The following is a 24,409-nucleotide window of genomic DNA, read 5'->3' as shown; positions in this document are numbered from 1 at the left end:
TGCAGTACCGAGAGTGGCCGCTAGATGGGAGCAGGTTAACACATTCCGTTGACTCGCCTTCAACCAACTTTTCAGGTCCAAAATAAAGCACTAACTTTATTCTATAAACTCTTATTTAACAATTATTAATTTGATTTTTTTAATATATGAAAATGTCGGTTTTTATCTTTGTACAAAGAAATTAGAGAGTTATGTAATCATTTTTCACTTGTGCATGTATATGTATTAAAGAGTGCATATATATATATATATATATATATATATATATATATATATATATATATATATATGTAGAAACCACACATTCGTTCTGTGTATGTTTTCTAGGCAGTAAAGGAATGTTGTTCCACACATGCTGCTTTCCATTGCTCACAGAATTAGACAGGAGCTAAGGGCACCTGATTTTATTTCACATATACACCATAGCCAAAAATATACAGACACCTCTTCTAATCAGTTTGTTTGACTAATTGAACCACACCTATTGCTATCCATACACAGACATTAGCAGTAGAATGAACTGTCCTGAAGAGCTGATTGACTTTAAACATGGCACCGTCATAGGATGCAAGTAATTCTGTTAAAGTCCTGCCTTGCTAGAGCTGCGCTGGCCAACTGTAAGTGCTGTTATTATGAAGAGGAAACACATAAAAATAAAATGTTTATAAATAAAAATGGTTTGTCCTTTGTTATAACTCTTTCTACCAAGCTCCAGATTGCCTCTGAAGGCAACATTATAACAAAAACAGCACGGTTTTGGTTTTCATGGCCGAGCTGTCGCACATGCAGGCGATTGTTTCCTGCCCAAAAGTAGAGTAACAGTAAAGTACGATGGTTTGTGCTGTTTGTCATAGTGTGGGCTAGACCCCTTAGTTCCAGTGAGTTCAAGCCTTCCTAGAAGAGCAGAAGCTTTTACTGCAGCAAAGGGGTGACAGAATCTATATTAAACTCATTAAAGCCCTTGGTTAGGTAAGGCCTTATTATGCTGTGGTCAAGGCTTAATTTTCCCATTCCCATGCCTTACTAAGTCATGGACACGCATTAGGATCTTGTTCCTGTGCATTACTAAGTCGTGGCCATGACTTAATTATCTTGTTCCCACACCTTACTAAGTCATGGCCACGCATTATTTTTAATTATATGGGATGTCACCAGCAGGGCTCCGTATGGATGTGATGTGTCCACCTAGTTTTGCCTATTAAGTATATCTGTTTATTTACTTTTTCTGTGCATCATCCGCCCTGATGAGTTTTACCTTTCTTTACATTAAAGTAGTAAAAACACTCTTAAAACCTGAACTTTTCATCTTTTTTATATGTTCAGTTTTTTGTTTGTTTGTTTGTTTGTTTGCTTAGTTTACATTGTTATTTATTCGCTTATTTATTTATTCCGCGCAGCTCGACCTTCCATTGGTCAAAAAAGGCTCTGGGCACGCCCACGGAGCCTGACAGGGCCCAATGACGCCTCTTCGTCACCTGCGCATGCGCGCTCGCCTGCCCAGCACTCCGTAATACCCCACGTGTCTTCCCGAGGGTCGCTCTGCTGCGCACGCACAGAGAGAGAGAGCGAGAGAGTAGCGTTACGATGGCGGCCGACGGTGGCTGTTCTCCTCCTTCGTGTCCGCTCGCGCTCCCGTGCGCCTTCTCCCCGGCCCCGCGGCGGCAGTACCTGGCCGTGTGCGCTCGGGACGGTCGCCTGCGCATCTGGGACTCAGACGGCGGCGGTAACCTGCGGCAGGAATACGCGCCCTCCGCGCGGCTCAGCGCCGCCTGCAGCTGCGTGGCGTGGGGCCCGTGCCGAACGACCAAGGTGCGCGAGTCACAGATCCGTTATAAAAGCAGAAACTGGTGCATTTTTGTTCGGAAAGAAAGAAACTGTTTTAAATTATCTCAACCGTTAAAGTCCATATAAGGGAACTAAACTGTTGCTATAGTGACGGGAGTACTAGGGCTGCTAAGCTAAGCTTAGCCCGCTTCTTGTTCGAATTTTCCCGGTCCACCTTAAATGTGTAAGTGAGCTCCTTCAGCCCGAGGCTCCAGAATGTAGTGCTGCACGAGTTAAGGTGGAACGGGGAAATTCGCCGACTGCTACTTCGTAGAACGAAACAATTTGATTTGACATTTTTGTGTGTTTGTAAGGAGCAAACTAAGCTTAATAACGCGCTATGCATGTCCGAGCTTCTATGTTGTCGTGTGTGTGTAACGTTATAAGTGAGCTCAGCTATTTCTCGGCCTACGTTAAGCTAGCGTGTTAGCCTAGCCCGTTAGCATCGCAGTGGTGAAACGCACATGTGGTCCGTCGCACATGTTCGCTACTAAGAAGGCCTCTGGGTGTTTTTTAAGCGCTGGAAACTTCTGTTTTGCCCTTTTTATCGGAGTAAAAACTGGCTAAATGTTTTGGTTACCGTTCATATTCGTGCCCGGTCGTTATTTGCGAACTTGGCTGAAGGGTCGCGGTTTGTCAGAGGAAATGAGAGCAGTTAACTAACGTTTAGTGGTGTCTGGCTGAAGTTTGTTGATCTGGCTCGCTAGTGATAAATATTTTATAACCGCTATCATTTCATGTGTCACTTAGAAACGTTAATAGCACTAAGTTTGTTTGTTTTTTTTTAAATATTAATTAGTTACAACTAAAATGTACAGGTTTTGGTGGTAAACTGAAAGGCCTAACGTTAGTGTGAAAGGCATGCATGGACATTTACCACAGGCAGCTATTTCAAAGTATTGAGGGCATTAAATGTAATCCTGTTGGACCCGTTTGTTGTAAAAGTACTCGAGCTGGACATCTTGGAGGGGAATTCCACCAATTTTCAGTCCTTGAGATGTAAACAGTCATCCAGAGTGGTTTGATTTGAAGTGGGTCACTGTAGAGAAACTTACATCCTCACCAGGGTTCAACATGTCTACAAGCAAATATAGCCGTTTTACTTAATATCCATAACCACCAGTGAACCTACCTGTGTCTTCTGAGATTTTATATGTAAGGTTGATGATGGCAACATAGTCATAAATCAGAAAAGCTTTCTTTGTGGGCTATACTGTCTTTCAACGCCCTGCATGTTTCTCTCTGCCATGAATGGATTAAAATACATTTTAGACCAAAACTATCATAAAACAATGTGTCAGACATCAGGCAGCGCATATCTAACCATTTAATGTAATAATTTTCTGTGAGGGAACTTGGAGGCATTAAACTCTTCAGACGTCTGGTTCCCATCACCCCCACTGTTAACAATTCTGACTTGGCAAGTTCTTCGGTGGAGTTCCTCTTTAAGTTACTTCAGTGTCAACAGGTGTTGGGAGAGCATTTCTTCAGATGGCACGTGTATGTGTCTTACTTTTTGGCTCTTGTTGGATGTTCGTAATTGATGTCAGAGTGGCTCTTGGCAGTTAAAGCAGCAGTACTGGAGAACTGCCATTCAGTTTTGTGTTTTCCCTGCTTTGACACTTGGGTTTCCTCTTGAAAAGCAGATTTGATATTAGTAGTGTAAGGAAAGTGCAGCCTTCTGTACTGTATGGGTCCTTTATGTCTCTAGGATTGGTCACATCAAAGGATGTAACTTGTGTAGTAGATGACAACTTTGGAGAAGCAACATGTGACGATCAGTTTTACTTTTTTGTTGTTTTTATGTAGATGCTAAATAAGTCTTAGAATTTAAACATGCAGGTGTTTAAGAGTTTTAAGCTACAGTTTGTTATATTTGTTATATTTATTTGGTTGTATTTTTGTTCATGTATTGTGAAAGCTATATCATTTTTGTGTCTTTGTACTTGTGTCTAGGAGGGTCCTCAGAGGAAGAAAAGGAAATCAGAGGCAGGACAGGCTGCACAGCAGTCGGATCTGTTGGCACTGGGCACAGCTGCGGGCACGGTCCTCATCTACAGCACAGTGAAGGGCGATCTCCACTGCACACTGGTACGAGGCAGCCGCTCACACTTGTCCACACTTTGCCATCTTACACCTGATGTTTTGTGTGGGTTTTATAGATCTGAGGGTTGAAAAATATGTGTTTAAAAAAAAAAAAAGGCAGAAATTTTTAAACCTCTTTGCCGTTTTAACATGCACATTTTAACAAACACTATTAGACTATTGCTGTGAGGAAAATTTAATAATAAAAAAAAATCTACACACCCACACAGTCTGATTGTTTGTTTGGTTGATGTAGTGATTTGTCTTTTCAGCTGTCTTTTCAGCTAATAAACTATCAGAACAATAACAGACTTGCACAACAGGCTCTGTACAAAAAGGTTCATCTTTTTAACTGTGCTTAAATGTGGCCATTTCACTTAAGAGACATAGTGTCATCTGTTTTTGTCCCTACATTCTATGCAGTTCACTCTCAGTTAAAGAAACTGAGTTCCAAACTACACATGCATGCCTTAGTAAGTACTAAGAGGAGACAGATATCTGTGTATTCGAATAGCCATGCTTATTTCTAGTTAAAACATGTTAATGCCATCAGATTATCTGGATCAGACCTTCAGCAGTTGTATAACTTGACATAAGGAATTGTTGTCCGTGTTTTAATGTACTTAAAACTGACCAACTCGCAGGATGGAGGGCATAATGGAGGGGTTAACAGTGTCCAGTGGCACCCAGAAGAGTCACTTCTTTACAGCGGCTCAGACGACACGCACATTGTTGAGTGGGACCTGCAGACGGGCAAAACGCGTTGGTAAGAAGAGCCCATTTTTATGTTTAATCTTTTAGCTGTGACATTATGATTTGATTTGCATTTGCCTGTCACTTTTCAGTCTGTTAATGCTGCAGTTTGTGAAATTTTGAGTCTGACTAATCAAACATAACGCTAAGTGCAGTTGTGCAGTTTCAGCCTGGGACCTTAGCTGTAAAAACCCTTTAAATTGTTTGGAAGTGGATACTGGTCATGTGACAGATGAAGGTAATTGGAGAGAATTCCTGATTGCACGTTGAAATCGTTTTGAAATTGCCAGGTCTAACTAGTCAAGTTAGCCTGTAGAATTTAGGTTTTGGCTATCAGCTGACGTTAGTGACCCATGGTTTTATCAGTATTGGTGTGCCTTGATAATTAGACTTATTCTGGTCAGTGCATTGCTGGGATTTATCTTTATGATCTCTTGCTGGTAGGACAAAACGCTTAGTATTTAACAGCAGGTATACAGGCTGAATTGGTGCATTTGAACACCAAAGACCATGATGGATTGTGAAACAAACACATGCAAACTGTACATAAATTATGATTAGAACTAGGCTGAAAAATATGAAGTCTCAGAGGTAAGAAACAGAAACCAGAATCACACAATATTTATATTTAAGAAGAGTTTCTGAGTTCAAGAAACATGACGATTCAAAACAGCAAAGCACTGATTGTGACATTATTGCTGTATAAACTTTAAAATCTGAAATGTGCATTTAGAATATCAGCCACACAATTTCATATCAGCCAGCCCGTAGCAGCAACTATTTATTGACAGTTTATATGGCGTTGTGCGGCTGTATCCTGCTCTAGTTAATTAGGAAAGTAGATAATTTTATGTTGCTCTGGGTTATGGGTCAGTTGAGGAACACCCTATGTAAATAACATGCACAGCTTCTTAGATTGAGCTTCTCAGTGCTCAGTCTTCTGGTCATAAGTATCATATGTGAATCATGGAATCATCAGCTTTTCTGACCTATAAATGTGAGTGAAAATAGCAGAAAGAAACTAATATTGGATCAGTACTTTTGCATAAAGAATTCATACATAGAGAAAACTGTCCAGCAAAGCAGTCTCTACTATGTACTGTGTCCTCAGTAGGTCATTGTGAATAGGTTAATATGTGTCTGTAGTGCTTTAGAAGGAGGTGATGCTTGTGTCCATCTGTGCTATGAACTTGTTTCTGTTTTTGGTCAACATTGAACAGTAATATGATAATGTGGCCACTTGTCGCTTGTTGTCTAAGCAGAGCCTGTGGATGCTAAAGGAATGTGTTTTTTCTCCTTAGTAAATGGAAAGCAGACAGAGCAGCGGTGACCAGTCTGTGTGTGAGTCCAGATGGGAAACTCCTGCTCTCCGCTGGAATGACCATCAAAATGTGGGATCTAGAGACCAAGGAAGTGTACAGAGTAAGTCTTAACACTTAGACGCAACAAAATATGGCCTGTGCAAAATGTGTGGCCCATTTTAATATTTTAATGTTTTATTTTTTTACTGTCGTAAACTCAAAAAAATAAAAATAGCAGAAAAATGTCATTTTAACGTATTAAATCGACAAAACATTTCACAGAGCTATAAAAAAATTCTGAATACAGCTGTATATGGGAAATTAGTTACGATGTGTAGCATTTAATTGTTTTGTCATTTGACATTCATCTTAGGAATGCACACTATCGCAGACAGCAGGATCAGTAGATAAAGTAGTTTGCAGTGTCCAGATGTTTAGATTGAACTGAGATTTCAAACTGTTGTTTGTGTTTTCTGTACGCCAAAAGGGCAGATAGATTAGGCCACATGGGCTACTGTGATAAATGTTTTATTTTATACATTTTATTGTATTTATAATGGACAGAAATAATGTTGTATTTCTCCATAATTATGGTTCAAGTAAGTTTAGTATGTTGTAAACGTTTATCAGCATCAGCAGATGTACATGAAAAAAAAATTCATCAGATTGTCGCCCACAATACTCAAACGAGGCTTATTTAAGGTGCTTGTGACTTTAATTGATTGGCTGGTAGGTGGACATGCAGGTTTAAGTATTGCCATATTTTACTCCAGTATTTAACTCAGAATTGTCATGTCCTGTTTGCAGAAGTTCACAGGTCACTCCACCATGGTAACGATGCTGTGCTTTGCCACAAATCGACCACCGGACAGCAACGGCCTCTACTTTGTGTCTGGAGCAGCTCACGACAGACTTCTCAGTGTGTGGTACGGAAACAGAGCCTGTTTTCTCCAAACTACATTTCCTGCACTTAAAATACTCATGAATAGTGGGGAAACTAAAAGCCTTTTGCTGCTGTAGTCCTAGATGCAGCAGACCAAGTACGATCCATGCTTGACTGGCATGCTTTTGATAGATGATTTGAATCAGTGTCTTTATGATGTTATTCCTCCCTATTATTTTTCTCTGTAGTCATCACATGTGTAAGGTGTGGGATTTGTGCTCAAAAAGCACTGAGTCCTCATGAATCACAGCTCTTTAGTAGATCACCTGTCATGTGTGTGAAAATGCTGTGAATGTAGGCAGCTATAGTTTGTAAAAACTCATCTGATATTTGTGAGCTTTACTCGACTATGATCCTTAAGCTGAGATTCTGGAGTGCTGCACCAGTACACATTTCAGCATACAGTGCTTTCCCTTCTTTGACATTCTTTAATTATTAGCTGTTAAGATGATGGTTTGATAATTAGCATAATAAGGTAGATTGGATGGAAATAATCTCCACTGTAGTTACCGATCGGTTTTAAGTTTTTCATCCCTCGCTCCACAGGCAGGTGCGATCTGATGGCAAAGACAAGAACTCTGTGGTATCCTTCACCTTAACGGACGAACCCCAACACATTGACTTACAGACATCCAACAGCAAAGATGAGGTGAGACCATGTTATTTTCTTTAATCGCTGAGATCTTTGTGCAAAGTCTTTCCAAGTTGCTGAGAAACCCTGCAGTTCTCTGCAGTTAACCTGTATGTGTATAAAGAATTGTGCCCAGTTTAATTCAACCAGTTTTAATAGTTCAAGCAAAACAATATACTATGTATGTAGTATCCTGTTGGGTGTAATATGATATACATAGTTTTGGATAGAGTATCAGTTTGCATAGTGTACATGTGTAACTGCTAATATTTCTCTTCTCCAGGCGGTGAGGTTAGCAGTGGTGTGTAGGGATGGGCAGCTTCACCTCTTTGAGCACTTTCTCAATGGGTGAGTGTGTTTGCTTACTTCTTACAGTCATCCTGTAAAGTAAAGAAACTGATGAGGTCCAGTACAAACTTTGTTCCAGTGAACTTTACCAGCCCAGCAGGTTCTCAGTGATTTTGGCTTATTTTGGTTCTTTTCTTGTTGCAGTTGTAGTGTTTCCCCACACATGGGCTGTACTTGAGTGGCTCCCTGATGTTTACTGACAGCCACTGACACTGTGAATTATGCCCCCTGCCCCCCGTTACTATTGTTATATATTATCATAGAAAATCCAAATTTTCTTTGCTTATTTAAAACGTAGTTTGATGTAGCCTATTTGGTCTGTTAGTTTTAAAATGTGACATTCATACAGAAGATATGGAAAGTGCTGTATGAAATGAATCTGCAGAATTTTTTTTCCCCAAACATTCATAACTGCACATTCCCTGTTCTCATGTTCACAGTAATCAATGTTACTGTCCTTGATGGAGGCTTATGCCAAAACACATTGAGTTTTTGTCCGCAGTCATTTTGCAGTGAAGCCTTTTTAACTCAGTAAAGATGCCATGGATTTTTCCTTTTTATCAAGCCTTTGAACCCCGTTCTGTAGAGCGTCTTCACTATTTGAGTGTTTAATTCCCTATGAGTAGAATTGTGCTTGTACCAATCTTATATTAAAATACTTTATCGAATTCTTATTATTACTTACTGTTTTAATGACAGCTATTCTACCGTCTCTTTACTTTCTTGCAGGCCATGCAAAAAGCCCTTGTCTCCAGTGTGTTCGGTGCAGGTGTCAAGTGTTGGAGGAAAAGCGGAGGGCGACACACCTGTACCTGTGCCCCTGCTGGCTGCATCTCTGTGTGCAGACAAACAGAACCTTGTTCTGGCTTATGGAAACCAATTACAGCCTGTCGTAGAGAAAATGGTGAGTGGCTTTTGCTGTCTGATCAAGGCTCTTAACGCTTGTCTGTCCATGATCAGCAAATGTATATAAAGGGACGATTGTGAATGTTAATGTCTGTTATTAACATTGTTAGAGTGTATTGTCAGTAGATCATGGGGCGCCTGCAGTTTAATTCTCTTTTACTTTGCAAAAAACCTGTAACCCCTAAAGTCATGATTCATTAGAGCCCTTGTTTATAGTGTAGTGCACTGTTTACCGTTGACAGTGTTAATACTTTATTGGCCGGTCTCTTAGAGCTGGATTAAGCATAAGCCTAGACTAAATAGGACTTTGAATGGTTTGGTCCAAGACTATGTTTAATCCGTGCCCAAGAAACCGTCCCTGTGGGCAGATGAATTGACCCATTTTGTAGTGTTTGTTTCTTCAAAGGCAGATGAATTTGCATGTCATCACACTTAGTATTATTGATCTTGTACTTGTTATGAGTCTTTACTGTAATCATATATAAATAGTAAATAAAGTGCTGAGTGGCTTGTTTGTATTTTCCCACAGCCTATAAATACAACAGAGAGGCACATGTGCCTGATCCGAGACTTGCACACCACACTCTCGCTTTCTGTTGATGCTGCTGTGTCCAAGGTAATAAATACTTTTTTCTACTTTTTTTTTCTCTACTGTTTTTTTTTTTCTGTCGTTTAGTTAAATTATTCTCAATATTATATAATTATCATCTAGTTGAGGGCAGAATTTGTCCGATTTTAACCGTGTTGCAGTGAATGTGTGACACTGCAGCTGCCGTGATCGATTAGCTAAGATTTGTATAGAACCAGAAGAAAACTATGTCTACGTGACTCTTAATGCATAACGCATGAAATGCGTAGCTGCTTTAGTGGAATTAGAAGCATAACAGGAGCGTTTGCCTGACTGGAATGTTTCCCTCACAGGTGAAGACGCCTATTGTAAATGAACAGAAAAGCAAAGTTCTAATACCGGGACTTCCTGGGCATCAAGCACCAATCAAAGCAGCTCCCAGTAAATCAGAGAAGAGGAAGCAAGGGTCCAGCGCAACAGAGGTACGGCCAGTGACTACATTAACATGCACAAACTTGTATTTTTGAGACATTGTCTTTTTTCCAGCTCACCTCTCACTTTCCCTCTTTCTCTTAATGTTCTCAATCTCCCTAGATTTCTATAGAGGAGCGGTTGGAGCAGATCGAGTTAAGTGTATCGAGGGGTAAAGGTGGGGATAAGGCTGCTGCTTCCTCTCTACAGACGGACAGCTTTGCTGTGCTGTTGGTGCAGGGCCTGGAGAGCAAGGATGAGAAAATCCTTAATGTGAGTATGCATACCCACAAAATCAATATTGCCTCACGTGTCAGTGCTTGTTTAAAGAAGCACAGGTAGAGTTTCTCAATACTCTGTGGGCCTGTTGTACTAGTGTTTAGTGCCTTATAAGCTATTATGAAGCATCAAGATTGTACACAAGTATAGATGCTGCAAACACAGTGGGCCATTGAATATCTGAGGTTTTTCAGCATTGTCTAGTAATTGATTAGATTGCTGAAGCTGCAAAATTAACTTTGAAATGTTTTGATAAATTTGGGTGTCTCTGCAAGGTGCTAGCAAGAAGCTCTTTGGACCAGATGAAGCCTAAAGCGAGATTAAAAGAACTTGGTGAACCACCATTGGTCCTGCAGTTCAGTCCAAGACTAGGTTTAATCCATGATGCGGGAACTTAAATGTTAAAATTTTAAGGAGGAAGTGTATATTCAGAGTGGTGTGTGAAGTGGTTCATTGTAGAAAAACTTGCTGACTCAGATTTCTTTACAGTGATGGTGATGGGAACCAGGGGTCGTGAAATCTACTATGCAAATATAACCATTTTATTCACCATCAAGAATGACCAGTGAACCTACCTTTCTTGAGTGTTTTTTATATGTAATGTTGGTAGAATGGTGGTCTTATTTTGTCCTTCATGTACCTTTTTTTTGCCATCAATGCATTAAAAATTACATTTTAGTCCAAAACATTCTCAGATCTATTGTAAAATGGTGTCTGACATCAGTCAGCTTTTTCATAATGCATGTAATAACATTCTATAAGGGAGCTTTTAGAGGCCTTAAACTTTTCAGGTGTCTGGTTCCTATTACCACCAGTGTGAGCAATAGAACGGAGTATTTCACATCATACCGCTCTGAATGACTTTGCTGACTTAAGCAGATTTTTTTAAAATGTAGAATACCTTCAGTCAGTAGTTCTAACCTGTTTGTCAGTTGCTCTTTTTGAGTACTCAAACTATGACTGTGTAACCAGCCTGGATATCTGTGGAGTTTCACACCTTATCTAACATGCTTGATGTAGATAGCAATGATCTTCCAGTGCATCTGCACATCAGGGGCGTTCGTGTCTAATCCCCTTTTTGAAGCGTTAGCTCCAGGAGAGGCAGCACAACTGATGTGTTTTTGGTTCACTTCCAGTTCAGTCAAAGAGCAGAAATGCAGATAACCGAAAGGTTTATACTTGGAGGATTTTCAAGAATTAAATGTAATACATTTGTTAAATTACCCAAAGTTATGTTGCGTCTGTGCAATGAAAATGATGGCATGTCTCATTCATCCTTTTTTCCCTATTCCAGAAAATCTTCCAAACAAAGAAAGAAGCCTTGATAAAGAAAACGGTTGCCCGGTTACCACCTACGGCTGTCTTGCCTCTATTGGAAGAGGTGAGGGACCGAAGCTCACATTTCCCACATTATAACAAGCTTTTTGGTGTTTACCGTTTTTGATTTCATTCTTGTCATTACTCATACTTTGTGTTTTGTAGCTATCAAGAAGACTGCAAGGACATCCATTTGCGTAAGTAAACTCTGCTTAATTATTCTGTAATGCTGTCCTGTGGTAAAATGTGCATTTTGTGGATAAACTCATTTAATGCATCTTTCTGCAGGGCGATACTTATAGTCCAGTGGTTAAAGGCAGTTTTGACGCAGCACACGTCATACTTATCATCGGTAAGAATGTGTGTTTTTATGTAGACGGGTTAGCTTTTGTCCTGTCTGATTTTCCTCAGTAATGGTTTTCTGTTCTTTTCTATGGTTCAGCTACCAGACCTGGTGTCTCAGTTAGGGATGCTGTACCACATGATTGAGAGCCGGGTGAAGTTGTACCATCAGCTGACGAGACTTCACGGCAAACTCTACCTGCTCATGACTCAGGTACTAGAGCCAAAGCTTCTCTCCCACTTCAGTTACAGTAAAGGGGTCTTTGCTTCACACAAAGATTATATTAAGGGGGAAAAGGTCATTCAAACAATACATCCTCCACCACTTTGCCTTCCACTGTCACTGAAGACCCTTTGGGCAGTGTGGCAGTGCTGTTGTCTGAACTGGGAAGTTTTTTAGTTGTCACTGCACTGCACTGGGGGTTATTAATGATGAATATTTTGCTGCCTGTTTGTCCTGTGATATTGGCTTTATATGTATTATTGGCTATGTTACTGTAGATTATTGCCAAAGTTACGGTTGCTAGGAGTATTTATTTGAAATGAGTGCTACTCTGCTCTGTATTGCTATTAACTGTTTATAACTGTTCTCTCCACTAGGTGGCAGCAAGCAGCAGTGCTCCCAAAGCTGGTGACCTGGACCACACAGCCAAGCTTGTGTATGAGGAAGGTAAGAATGCATCACTTTAATACCTTATTTGTTGAAAGGACAGTCACTTTGTGACAACTTTTCAATGTTTTGTTAAATGGTTGCACACAAACCTCACAGTCTTGCGCTTACAAAAAATGTGACGCCTCCCGCTTTGCATCACTACATTATACGTTCATAAGATTAGTGCCATGTGAGGTCAGCGTGTGAAGTGTTTGAGGAGGTGCAGGTTTTGGTCTAACTTGGACACTAATTACTGGACACGCACTCAACTTGCTCCTAGGACTTTCAGTGAAAGATCAGCAATGACCGCAGTCAAAGGGCCCATATCGAAATCTGAACCCTACATATGGCAGATATGAGGTAGAAAAGCCTCCAAAAACTACAGGAGTTTTAGGGTACATATCTTGGGAAAACCATTTCCCTCGTTTTTTGAAATGCGGCAGTTTGAGGTAATCAGTAAACATTGAGTTCCAAGACTCTCACATCAAGTCCATACAAAAAAAAGTCAGTTTTGTGTTTCTGTGATGTCATGAGAGCCAGTTCAGTTACATATATCCACCTCTTCAGCCAGTCATAGTTTTGCTTTGCCTAGTCACATTAGGGAGTGTTTGACCGGCAGCCAATCAGAACAGAGATCATTTACATATATCAGTCTTTAAGGCACGTTAAGAAAAAATAGCCGGTTTGTTTCTAAGGTATAAAGAGATTGGGAAATGGTCATGTTAAGATTTTTGGTACAAAAAAGCACACCTTGGGGGGAAAAATAAAGAAAATTGCAGGACAAGGTCCTTTTAATTTTAATCAGAAGTTGAATGTAACATGATTTTGTTCCAAGTGTTTTTGGACCGTTTCTTGGTCTCCATTCATGATGAAATGTTACCATATAAAGATTGGCCTGTATTCTCAAATCATGCTTAAAAATGTAATGAAAAATAAAAATAGAGAGCAACAGTGTTTCAGCATGGACTGCAGTTTGAATGAGGCACAATACAGGGCAGCCAATCAGAACAGAGCATTTCCAGTCTTAAAGGTATAAACAGGGATAAAGAGGTTGGTGAATGGTAATGTAAAAATGAATTGTGACTCTTTTGGTACATGAATGTAAGAATTGAAGGAGAAAAACTAAAATACAAGGAAAAATGCAGAATATGGGCCTTCGTTCTTGTGGATTTGAAGAACTGCCTTTAATGTCTGTGGCCATGTTTTGCAGAGTCTTCAGAAGATGAAGACTCCGGAGCTGAAGGACTCCATGACGATGACTCTGATGTAAGCATTTAAAAAAATTATTTGAAACATGTTCGTCAGAATTCTTTGTAGCTTTTTAAATTGTTCAGCTTTGTGCAGTTTATTACAAACGTCCACACACAGTTCATTATTCTATGTGTCAACAGGACTGGGAGGAAGAGGAGGAAAAGGACGGGGCAATGGAGGTGACGGAAGATGGGGAAAATCATGCAGACAAGGATGATGACGATGACGAGGATGACATGAAAGAAGAGTCCAAAGTGAACGGTGATTCGGACTTAGACCCTGAAAATGAGAGTGAAGAGGAGTGAAAAACAAATCAACAAAGGAAATTGACAAAAAAAGGATCCGGGAAGATTTATATATTTCATTTTATTTTTCTTGTTTTCATTTTATTGTAAAATACAAGAAAGGTTGTTTTATAGAGTTCCAACAGCCGCTGTGTCCTGGACTTAGAGTGGCCGTTTCCCCAGGATGGCCACTAGGGCGGCGACACTTGACAGCTTGACCAGGCTGAGAACTGCACAGCAGAAATGAGTGTCTGAATTCCATTCTACTTGCAGTTCGTCCACAGACTGCCTCCATCTTTTGTGTTTTTTGCCCCGGTGCTGTGGTAACTGTACCACACCTTCCTTTAACATGTGGCAGGAGTTAGTCAAGGCTCAGGTTGTATATTGTATCCATATACAATATGTGTATCTGTCCAGTACAGCGTGTTTGAGTCTCGCAGCTTTATGATGAAATTTCCAAATTGCCAACAAATACTGGGAATTAAAGACTTGATCAGTGTTTTGTAGTTTTTTGGATTTTCCTTCATTGTGAACCCACACAGAGCTAACAGTTACCCTGCTTGATTTTATAAGTGAATAAGTCAAGATTCTGGTCAGTCTGAATCATAATTGCCATATGACTGAGAATTGCAAAGATGTCAGACTTAACCAGGTCTCAATGAGATGTATATCATAACCTGAAAGGCCCAAAAATCATTCAATACCAAAACTGTACTGATTGTGGCTTTAACCCCTACACATGGACTCCTTGAAAGTATCAAGACGACTTTGGGTCCAGAAATAAAATCGTCACACATCGAGCAAATTTTTCAAATCTGTCGATCAACAGTCTATAATGTGCCTTTGTGTTTCTAAGCCACCTTTTCATGTTTACCCCCCCCCCTTTCTTTTCTCTCTGTATGTGTCTGTCTGCCTGCAGTGTTGGAGGGGACTTGTGTCCTTTAATTACCGCTAGATGGCAAGCTTAATAGTGGAAGACCATGTGAACGTTGCCCAATTAGGTGAATAACGAATATTCAAGAGTTTATTCATACGTCTCTCAGAGGCTTGAGAGGTGCTTGTTGATGCTCCAAAAAAAAGTGGTTGCTTCAAAATTTGTCAACCATAATCTTTTTCATGCAAACAATATATCCACGACTGTTGTACAGTTTCAATGAAATAAATTTTTTTTTGGTTCTCAGAGGTTGTGTGTGGGTTCTTATAATAAAAAAGCAAAGCCACATCTTAAATCAAACTCAATTTTAGATGGTTTTAGTTAAAGGGGAATTCCACTAAATTTTTGAAATTACAGGATAGTTCTATTGCATATGATAGTCATTCAGAGTGGTTTAAACTGCATACAAGTTACATTGATGAATGTCAATAAAGAGCTGCTTTACTTGACTTGCTGTTCTAGACAAGTGAGCCTTAATTAAAGTTTCTATGTAATGTTAATGATGAAAAAACTGGTGGTGATTCTTTTTTTTTTTTTTTAAAGAATACTTTAGAAAATGATTCTATATAGTGCCAAAATGATTCTTTACAGAACCATGAGTTCTATGAAGAAATACATGCTTAAATGGTTCTTTGCATGGTGAAATCATTCTTCAGATTGATGGTAAATGTGTTGTATGTTTCTATACAGAACCTTTATAAAACGGTTCTATAGCACCAAAAAGAGTTCTGTTACGAGCTTGACATTATAATAGTAGCGGAACCCTTTTTGGTGCTATATAGAACCATATGGAGCCTACAGTTCTGAGACTGTTTTCTAGAACAGAGTATTTCACATCAAACCATGATTGACTTTACATCTTATCCATTTGATGATGCTGAAATTTTGAAAATTTGCTGGAATTCCCTTTGAGACCTCCCTATGGCCATGGCTTTCCTCATGTGGCTGAGTGGGTGTCACACCCAAAAAGGGTTCTGCTGTTGTTACGATGTCAAGCTTGTGACAATACAAGAACCCTTTTTGGTGCTATATAGAACTTTTTTTTTAAAAAGGTCCTATATAGAGCCATATACAACACATTCTCCATCAATCTGAAGAACAATTTCGCCATGCAGAGAACCATTTAAGCATGAAATGGTTCTATATGGAACTTGTGGTTCTAAATAGAACCATTCCCTTCACTAAAGAGCCCTCGAAGAACCATCTTTTTAATAGCATACACTAGCAAAAAAAGGGGTTTTGGCTCATAACAACAATTGAAGCCTTTTTGATTCTATACAAGAGTTCTTTAAAGAACCACATACAGCTTTTTTTCCTCATTACAGAGAAGAACTGTTTGACCATGCAAAGAACCGTTTATGCATTTCAATGGTTCCTTCAGTGTTCATTGTTCCATATAGAACTGTTGCCTTTCCTACATTCATAAAAAAGATATTTCTATAGTAAACTATAGTTCTATAGTCTGTGTAGAACCATGTGTTCTTAATAGAACCATTTCATGCTTAGATGGTTCCCTGCATGGTACAATAGTTCTTAAGATTGATGGAGTCTACACTGCATACGGTTCTGTATAGCACCAAAAAGGGTTCCACTACTGTTATAATGTCATGTTCGTAACAATAGAAGAACTCTTTTTGGTGCTATATACAACCATTTTCAGAAAGGTTCTGTATAGAACCATATACAACACATTTACCATCAATCTGAAGATCTATTTCACCATGCAAAGAACCATTTAAGCACAAAATGGTTCTATGTAGAACTCAGGGTTCTGTATAGAATCATTTTGTAAAGTGTTCTTTAAAGAACCACATGCAGCTGTTTTTTTTTTCATTATAGAGAACTATTTGACTGCAAAGAACCATTTATGCATTCAAATAATTCTGTCTGTTCATGTTTCCATATAGAACCGTTGCCTTTCCTACACTTAAAAAAGATGGTTCTTTAGTAAAGGGAATGGTTCTGTTTATAGCCATGGGCTCTAGGTAGAACCACTTCATGCTTAGATGGTTCTTTGAATGGTGAAATGGTTCTTCAGATTGATGAATATGTTGTGTACATGGCTCTATACAGCACCAACCAGGATTCTGCTATTTTTACGATGTCAAGCTTTAAACAACAGCAGAACCCTTTCTGGTGCTATATAGAACCATTTTCAAAAAGGTTCTATATAGAACCATATACAACACATTCTCCATCAATCCGAAGAACCATTTCGCCATGCAAAGAACCTCTCAAGCATGAAATGGTTCTATGTAAAATCCATGGTTCTACATAGAACCATTCACTATACCAAAGGACCCTTGAAGAACCAGTTTTAAGAGTGTAGCAGAGGTGCAAGTCTCTCATTCCACACAGCTGGTCCAGCTCCTCAGCCCATCCCAAAGGCCTCAGTGAGCTGTATTTGGTGTATTCAGGTTCAAACCTGTCCTGTATCATCATATAAAACGGTTTTTGGTAAATGTTGTGACCGAATATATGAATAAAACTTATTTACGTTTAATTAAATATGCTTAACTTGATTGGCCAAGGCCTCACTAAACCTACAAGTATCTGAACCCACACTGAGAGCTGGTCAGGCAAAGTCGTTTTGTGGTGAGTAAAGTGCCCTAAACGCCCTCTAGGCGGCGCTCAGATGTCGTCAGATCATTGTTAAGTAGCTATCCTGCCCGAGCCGATCTCAGATCAGATTTCCTCTGCTCAGAGGGGCGTTAAACGTCACGAGTGGTCGAGAAACTGATCCCCCAACACTGGAATGAAGCTACTCAGTAAACACTCCGCACTCCTATTCCGGAAAACCCCGCCTCCTGCGCTCCGATTGGCTCGAATGCTTATAAGTCTGAACTACTAACAAATCCGTAGCGCAGGGGGCGGGACCCTACTAGCCAATCCTAGGGCAGGACGCGAGACATTATTAGCCAATCCATCTTTTTTGGCAAATCCGGCGTAGGAGGCGGGGCGAGTCGGAATACGGGTGGAGAGAATAACGCAGCCTCCGTTCTCCTCAAACTCATGTCCGTAGCTGAGCTGAAAACAAAGCTTCAACAAGTTTAAGTCGGAGACGAAGCCGCTTCTCGTCGTCTTTTATTTGTAAGTATTATCTGATTATTTAATATTTCAAAATACGTTTATAAAGAGGCGAGTAAACAGGACGTTTTGGAAGTACTAAAAGTCAGAAAGTGCAGATCTTAAGTTACTCATTTGTTCTCGCTGTGCGGCAGACACTGGTAGAGTCTATATATATATATATATATATATATATGTGTGTGTGTGTGTGTGTGTGTGTGTGTGTGTGTGTGTGTGTGTGTGTGTGTATAACACCGATCAGGCACCTCCTTGTTTCTACACTCATTGTCCATTTTATCAGCTTCACTTACTACATAGATGCACTTTGTAGCTCTACAATTACAGACTGTAGCACTGCTGTGTCTGATCCACTCAGACCAGCCCAACACACACTAACACACCACCACCACGTCAGTGTTACTGCAGTGCTGAGAATGATCCAACACCCAAACAGTACCTGCTCTGTGAGGTTCCATGGGGGTCCTGACCACTGAAGAACAGGGTAAAAGGGGGCTAACAAAGTATGCAGAGAAACAGATGGACTACAGTCTGTAACTGTAGAACTACAAAGTGCACCTATATACAATGTACAATGCTGGTACAATGGATAATGAGTGTAGATACAAGGAGTTGTACTTAATGATGTGGCTGGACGGTGTATGTAAATATATTTTTCAGTGTACTCAAACTTCGGTTTCATAGTTTCAAAGTGCACCTATATAGTAAGTGGAGCTGATAAAATGGACAATGATATATATATATATATATATATATATATATATATATATATATATATATATATATATATGTATATGTGTGTGTGTGTGTGTATTTGCTTAATTTTATTACTCATTTGACTCATTATTTTTCCTCTTATTTGGGAGACACACCTTCTCAATTCTCAATATTGATCATAGCCTGGGCTATTTATTCTAACATTAGGTAGGAATTCATATTGAGAATTGAAATAGTGACGTCTTTTAGTATTATAAAGTTTATAAATTAGCTTTCAAGTGTTTGCAGAGTGGTAATGAACTTGGTTGTGTATGCCTTCTATCACCTCATATGATAGAAAACATTTGGGAAGCACTGTTCATATCTCTCTCTTTCTCTCTCTCTCTCTCTCTCTCTCTCTATCCTTTCTATAACCTCATATCTTTGCAGGCCTAATGTCTATGCACCTTAGCTACCCTGTTCTCTAAAAGCTCCAGATCTCCATCCAGCAGCCTCATCCACATCCCAGTTTTCTTTCCCGAAGCGTCCGGCATCCCTCGGTGCCATGAACTGGGCATTTCTCCAAGGCCTCCTGAGCGGGGTCAACAAGTACTCTACAGCGTTCGGCCGCGTGTGGCTCTCAGTCGTCTTCCTCTTCCGGGTCATGGTATTCGTTGTGGCTGCGGAGAAGGTGTGGGGGGATGAGCAGAAAGACTTCACGTGCAACACGGCCCAGCCAGGCTGCCACAACGTCTGCTATGACTTCTTCTTCCCCGTGTCCCACGTGCGGCTTTGGGCCCTGCAGCTGATCTTCGTCACCTGCCCCTCGCTTCTTGTGGTGCTTCACGTGGCCTACCGCGAGGAACGGGAGCGCAAGCACCAGCTGAAGTACGGCGAAGGCTGCCAGCGGCTCTACCAAAACACAGGCAAGAAGCGCGGAGGCCTCTGGTGGACCTATGTCCTCTCACTGATCTTCAAGATGGGCGTAGACGCAACTTTCATCTACCTGCTCTACTACCTGTACGCGGGCTATGACTTCCCATCGATGGTCAAGTGCATTCAGGAGCCCTGTCCCAACACGGTTGACTGCTTCATCTCACGACCCACCGAGAAGAGGATCTTCACGCTCTTCATGGTGATCACCAGCCTGGTGTGCATCCTCCTCTCGCTCTTCGAGATCCTCTACCTGATGGGCAAGCGCTGTTGCGAGTGCGTCTCAAAGTTACAGGGCTCCAAGCAGGCGGCCCGGGCCACGGCTATCCAGAACACCAACAGCCTGCTGGAGACCAACACCAAACGGTTGGTACGCAAAGGCGAGCCCGCTCCACAGTACATGGTGACGGTTGCAATATGAGAAGAACAAGTACCAAAACACAAGAGACTCAAGACCCAAGGGATTTAACTGGACAATGATAATAATCGTAAGGGTATTTAACTCTAAATGCCTAGATGTGTTGTTCAGTTATTCATTGAGTGACACAGGAGAGACCACCATTAGGGTATCTCAAGAGGGATCCTCATGAGACAAGAAACTGAAGAGCCTACGTGGTCCTGAGAGGTTTCTGTCTTAACTCAAAGACTGAGAATGCATTTAACTTCCAAGTCTGCGAAAAGATCGAGTTCAGAGTGGGAAGAACACACACAACATTCTGCTTATCCATCAATCTGTGCCTTTATCGTCCCAAGACAGGCTTGTTTTTACTACTTAGAAATTTACCCTCAGGTCGTTCTTTCCTCATACCAGGTAACCAGTGGAGACTGGCTCGATCAAAAGTCTTGGAGAAGATGTGTTCCTACATAAACACTGAACGGGGTGGAGCTCCATCAGGAAATGCCTAGAACAAGTTCTCTCAAGTCTTCCCTTTGCGTTTTCATCCACACATTCAGGCCTGCTTCGGCTCTGAATCAAAGCGGACAAGAAAAAGCAAGCTAGGCCTTCTGTTCAAAGGCAAAGCCGGCCATCTGTCATCCTCGAGTCAGAGAAGAGAATATTGTGCAAACAGTGAACTGATGTATCAGCCCCACACCCGAGTACAGGTTCGGACAGAGAAGGCCATGCTGCCGTAGGGATCGGCCCAGGAACAGACTTTTCTTCGCTGTTTTCTTTTACACAGTGGTGGTGGTGGTGGCCTAGCGGCCAGAGAATGTGGTGATGAACAAAATATTTCCTGGAGCTGATGATAACTGATGTATCCATTGTTCCCCAGAGTGAGACACTTTGTGACATTGTAGTCAAACTATGCAAAAGGCCATTCCAAATCTTGAACGGCACTGAGGTATTGAATGCTAGTGTTACACTTGAAATGAGAAATAAAGAACAAAATTTAGAGCTTATCCAGCACTTATAAAGTACAAACAGTAGACAATGTAGTGGACTTACAGGGTGACTAGCGTGTAATCTTTTAAAGTGCCTAAATCTCAGTATGTTTCTTATTCAGGTTAATGAGGATACTGTGTTTCTAATATGAAAGAACATAAGGAACCAACTGTAGCCATTTTTTACAAAAAAGGATGAATCATTAAAGTAAAGCCCTATTGGAGCTGGATTAGTTTTACCAGGCGAGGGCCGGTAATGTAATCTGTACATGATTTGACTGGCTGATTTGTACGGGAGAAAGGATCTCAGTAATTTACCCAAATTAACCCAAAAAGCCTGAATCGAAACATCATCATACGGATGTAAACATCAGCATTATGCGACAGGCACCACACTTCCGAACAATAACAACACGTTGTGTGGCTAAACGATATATAGACTAGCATTAGGCTAGAAAAGTGGGTTCATTCAACTTACCAAATTATAGCAGTTACATTCAGGCACCTGACTCTGTGTACACACCGGCAGCGACTTTTTGCCTCTTGTCATTCAAATCGCTGGTTGCTCATCGCTTGTGGGCCATGGTTGGTTGCCATGGTTTCGCTGACCCCAAGCACAAATTTCCGCTAGAAATACAAATCCTGGTGAGAAATTGCTTGTGTGCTTATTTTTATTTAATCCCTGTGTCTGTGCAGTCAGTATGTGAGGAACACAGTATTTGGTCTTTGCGATTATTGTCTGTTTGCAGTGAAAGCACCGCTGCCATTATTCCATCTCTAGTAAGAACAATTACCTAGGAACTGAAACAGGAGCGCACTGTTTTGCAGTGGCGGAGATAAAGCGCGTACTATGCCGCTCAATGCTCAATTCCTATTGGTAGTCGTCACATCGCTTCACTCCTTACATGCATAAAGTTATAATTCGCTCAATTTTGTTGTGTCGCTGACTCAGCTGACTTCGCGTTGCCAATTTTCGTGTTCAGTAATCATTCAAATTACAGCGCGTCCTCATGTAATACTAATCCAGCTCAAATAGGGCTTGAGTAATTAGTTTTAAAGAGTCACATTATCTCATATTTTAAACACAACACATACACGATAAATACACAATAAAAGTCAGAGACCTCCCTTTCCAGTCAAAATGACCATTAAGTTATTCATTTTCAGCATCAGGAAAAAAAAGCAGACAAAACGGAACACAAAAGTCTCAACAGCTAAAGATGATCTCAATTTTCTCTTAAGTCTCTCGACTTTATTTTATCTTCCATTCTTTTCATGAGAGTCAGTCTTACAAAGAAATCCGCAGGCGTATTTTTCCACACCTACCAAGTTCAGTCTTAGAAGTTGGTTGAACTTTTCATTCTCACAATCCTGATTTAACCATTTGGTGTCCTACTATAATTTAAGCACTCAGTTAGTTTGCACTAGTTATTGGATAATAAGGCTTAGGATGGAACAAGCCTGGAAATTTAAGGCAGTAAAATATATACAGTATAAACTGTAGTCTGCATTATCTTTGCTTTACCAGCAGAACTGCAAAACTGACTGCAAACTGGAATCCACATGTAACCAAAACCCCAACTCTTAACCCGGGCAGTGTACAGTTCAGCACAGTGAAAGCAAGTAATATCGCCTGATTAGTCATCGCTCATGGTTTTTTCTGCTAACATCTGGATGGACTTTTCTTTTGAGAAAAACTAAAAAAAGTTCACATTGGCTGCTCCCAAAGGTTTTTCATGACATCCGTTCTGCACAGTGACTCATTTTTATGCTTTAATTTAGTAGCACAAACGTGTTTAACAGCATACCAAGAAAGACTGCAGCTGATAAGCCCACCCAGCACCTTATTGTGAAATATCCATATGCTGTATGGCAACTTTCTTGCTGTATGCGTAGGAACCATTTCACAGCCAATGTTGCTTAAAGGGAAATTCCACAGATTTTTAACATTATCTACATAATGAAGCATTCAAGAGTGGTTTGACATGAAATGCAGAGTCAGAATTGTTCACAGTGGTGGTGATTGGAACCAGACGTCACAATATAACACAAATATAGCCATTTTATTTACTATCCAACAGCAAGAGTGACTCTACATGTGTTTTCCGAGTTTATATGTGAAATGTTGAAAATGACAAAGTGATAAATCTGGAAATAAGGTTTTCTTTGGGTACTATTTTGCCTTACAACACCCTGCACATACCCCTCCACCAAGAATGTATTTCGAAAATCTGTTTTAGGCACAAATTGTCTCTTAAAACTACAGAAAATGGTGTATAACTTTTTTTAACATAGTGGCCTTCTATGGAAGCCTTTAGAGGCATTAAACTCTTCAGACGCCTGGTTCCTATCACCATCACTGTGAATAATACTGAGACCAGGAGCTGTAAGGAAATCTGTATAGTTTACATCTGAACGATTGAATTATGCAGAAATTTGGAAAAATCGGTGGAATTCATCCTTGAGCAAAGTCTGTTTACGCTTTTCGGACACCTCTTTGGCCACAGGCTTGCTTGTTTTTTGGTTGCTACACTTTTTGAAATGAAATTTCATGCATTTTTTGTACATGTTATTTACTTTTAGAGCTACTCTACTGCCAGCACCTGGTCTCGATACACGCACTTCCTGCAGGAATTCTTAGGGTGGAACTCGTTTGAGCTGGGAACATTTACAGACAGGTTTACTGTTGTTTTGATGAACAAACTGCTGCACTCAGGGAATGCAGACTTTCTGCACCTTCTACTGAACGACTGTCATTTTCTCAGTGCATTGCAGCATTTCTCTGTGACAGGTCCAGTCAGGGATTGTTGGTGTCTTTGCATGTGTTTTGTTTTTGGCCTTTTTTCATGAGCTGAATGGTCTCTAGGCCTGCAGCTGCCCAGACCTGCTGTACGATCAAATCCTACACATGTTGTTGGGAGACAGAAGAGGAGACGAGCATGTTTGGCTTTTCACTCATAAACATGCATCCCCTGAATGTAAACCACTCTGATCGTGGATTTCCTCTGTTTGGCCTCCATCTTCCCAGCATTCCTTCCTGCTTACCATGTGCATCTTGTATTGTTTACAGTTTCACATTCATTAAAGTCTGTTTTGTATTTTCTTAACAGTCTCTGTCTTATTGTAATAGAGGAAGTAGTAATGCAGGCTGAGTGTCTAATGCACTGGAATGGCATTTAAAGGGCCCTTATCCTATATTTTTATTGTATCTTTTTCTTTGTTTGTGTGGCTTTATTAACAAAAAATGGTCACACATTCTTTTTTAAATGACCATTATTCAACTTTCCCTTTCCCTTAGAATTAGACAGTTACTGTGCCTTCAAGGCAGATATGTAAATGAGTGAAGCTATACTGCTGTAGGCTGAAAAACTTGGTTTCTGTGACATCACAAAAACAGTTCATATAAAAGAGGCTGGTCTTACAA

At 40.4% G+C, this 24,409-nt stretch overlaps 2 protein-coding genes across 2 annotated transcripts; both read left to right on the top strand.

The window, feature by feature from the left end:
* Positions 1-1,557: 1,557 nt before the first annotated feature.
* wdr43 (WD repeat domain 43) lies at positions 1,558-14,077 on the top strand. Its single transcript, XM_036593639.1, has 18 exons — positions 1,558-1,809; positions 3,781-3,915; positions 4,554-4,675; positions 5,964-6,084; positions 6,771-6,889; positions 7,453-7,555; positions 7,821-7,885; positions 8,615-8,789; positions 9,321-9,407; positions 9,713-9,841; positions 9,954-10,103; positions 11,404-11,490; positions 11,592-11,623; positions 11,715-11,778; positions 11,869-11,982; positions 12,369-12,438; positions 13,631-13,686; positions 13,812-14,077. The coding sequence occupies exons 1-18, from the start codon at positions 1,585-1,587 to the stop codon at positions 13,974-13,976; spliced, it is 2,019 nt and encodes a 672-aa protein (XP_036449532.1). The 5' UTR covers positions 1,558-1,584; the 3' UTR covers positions 13,977-14,077.
* Positions 14,078-17,841: 3,764 nt separating this feature from the next.
* gjb10 (gap junction protein beta 10) lies at positions 17,842-24,092 on the top strand. The gene is made up of 2 exons (XM_036593612.1): positions 17,842-17,979; positions 19,120-24,092. The coding sequence occupies exon 2, from the start codon at positions 19,235-19,237 to the stop codon at positions 20,021-20,023; it is 789 nt and encodes a 262-aa protein (XP_036449505.1). The 5' UTR covers positions 17,842-17,979; positions 19,120-19,234; the 3' UTR covers positions 20,024-24,092.
* Positions 24,093-24,409: the final 317 nt, after the last annotated feature.

The sequence above is a fragment of the Colossoma macropomum genome, unplaced genomic scaffold (assembly GCF_904425465.1).
Source record: "Colossoma macropomum unplaced genomic scaffold, Colossoma_macropomum, whole genome shotgun sequence".
NCBI lineage: Eukaryota > Metazoa > Chordata > Actinopteri > Characiformes > Serrasalmidae > Colossoma > Colossoma macropomum.
Note: the sequence above shows the minus strand (reverse complement) of the source record. Positions and strands in the feature narration are given on the sequence as shown.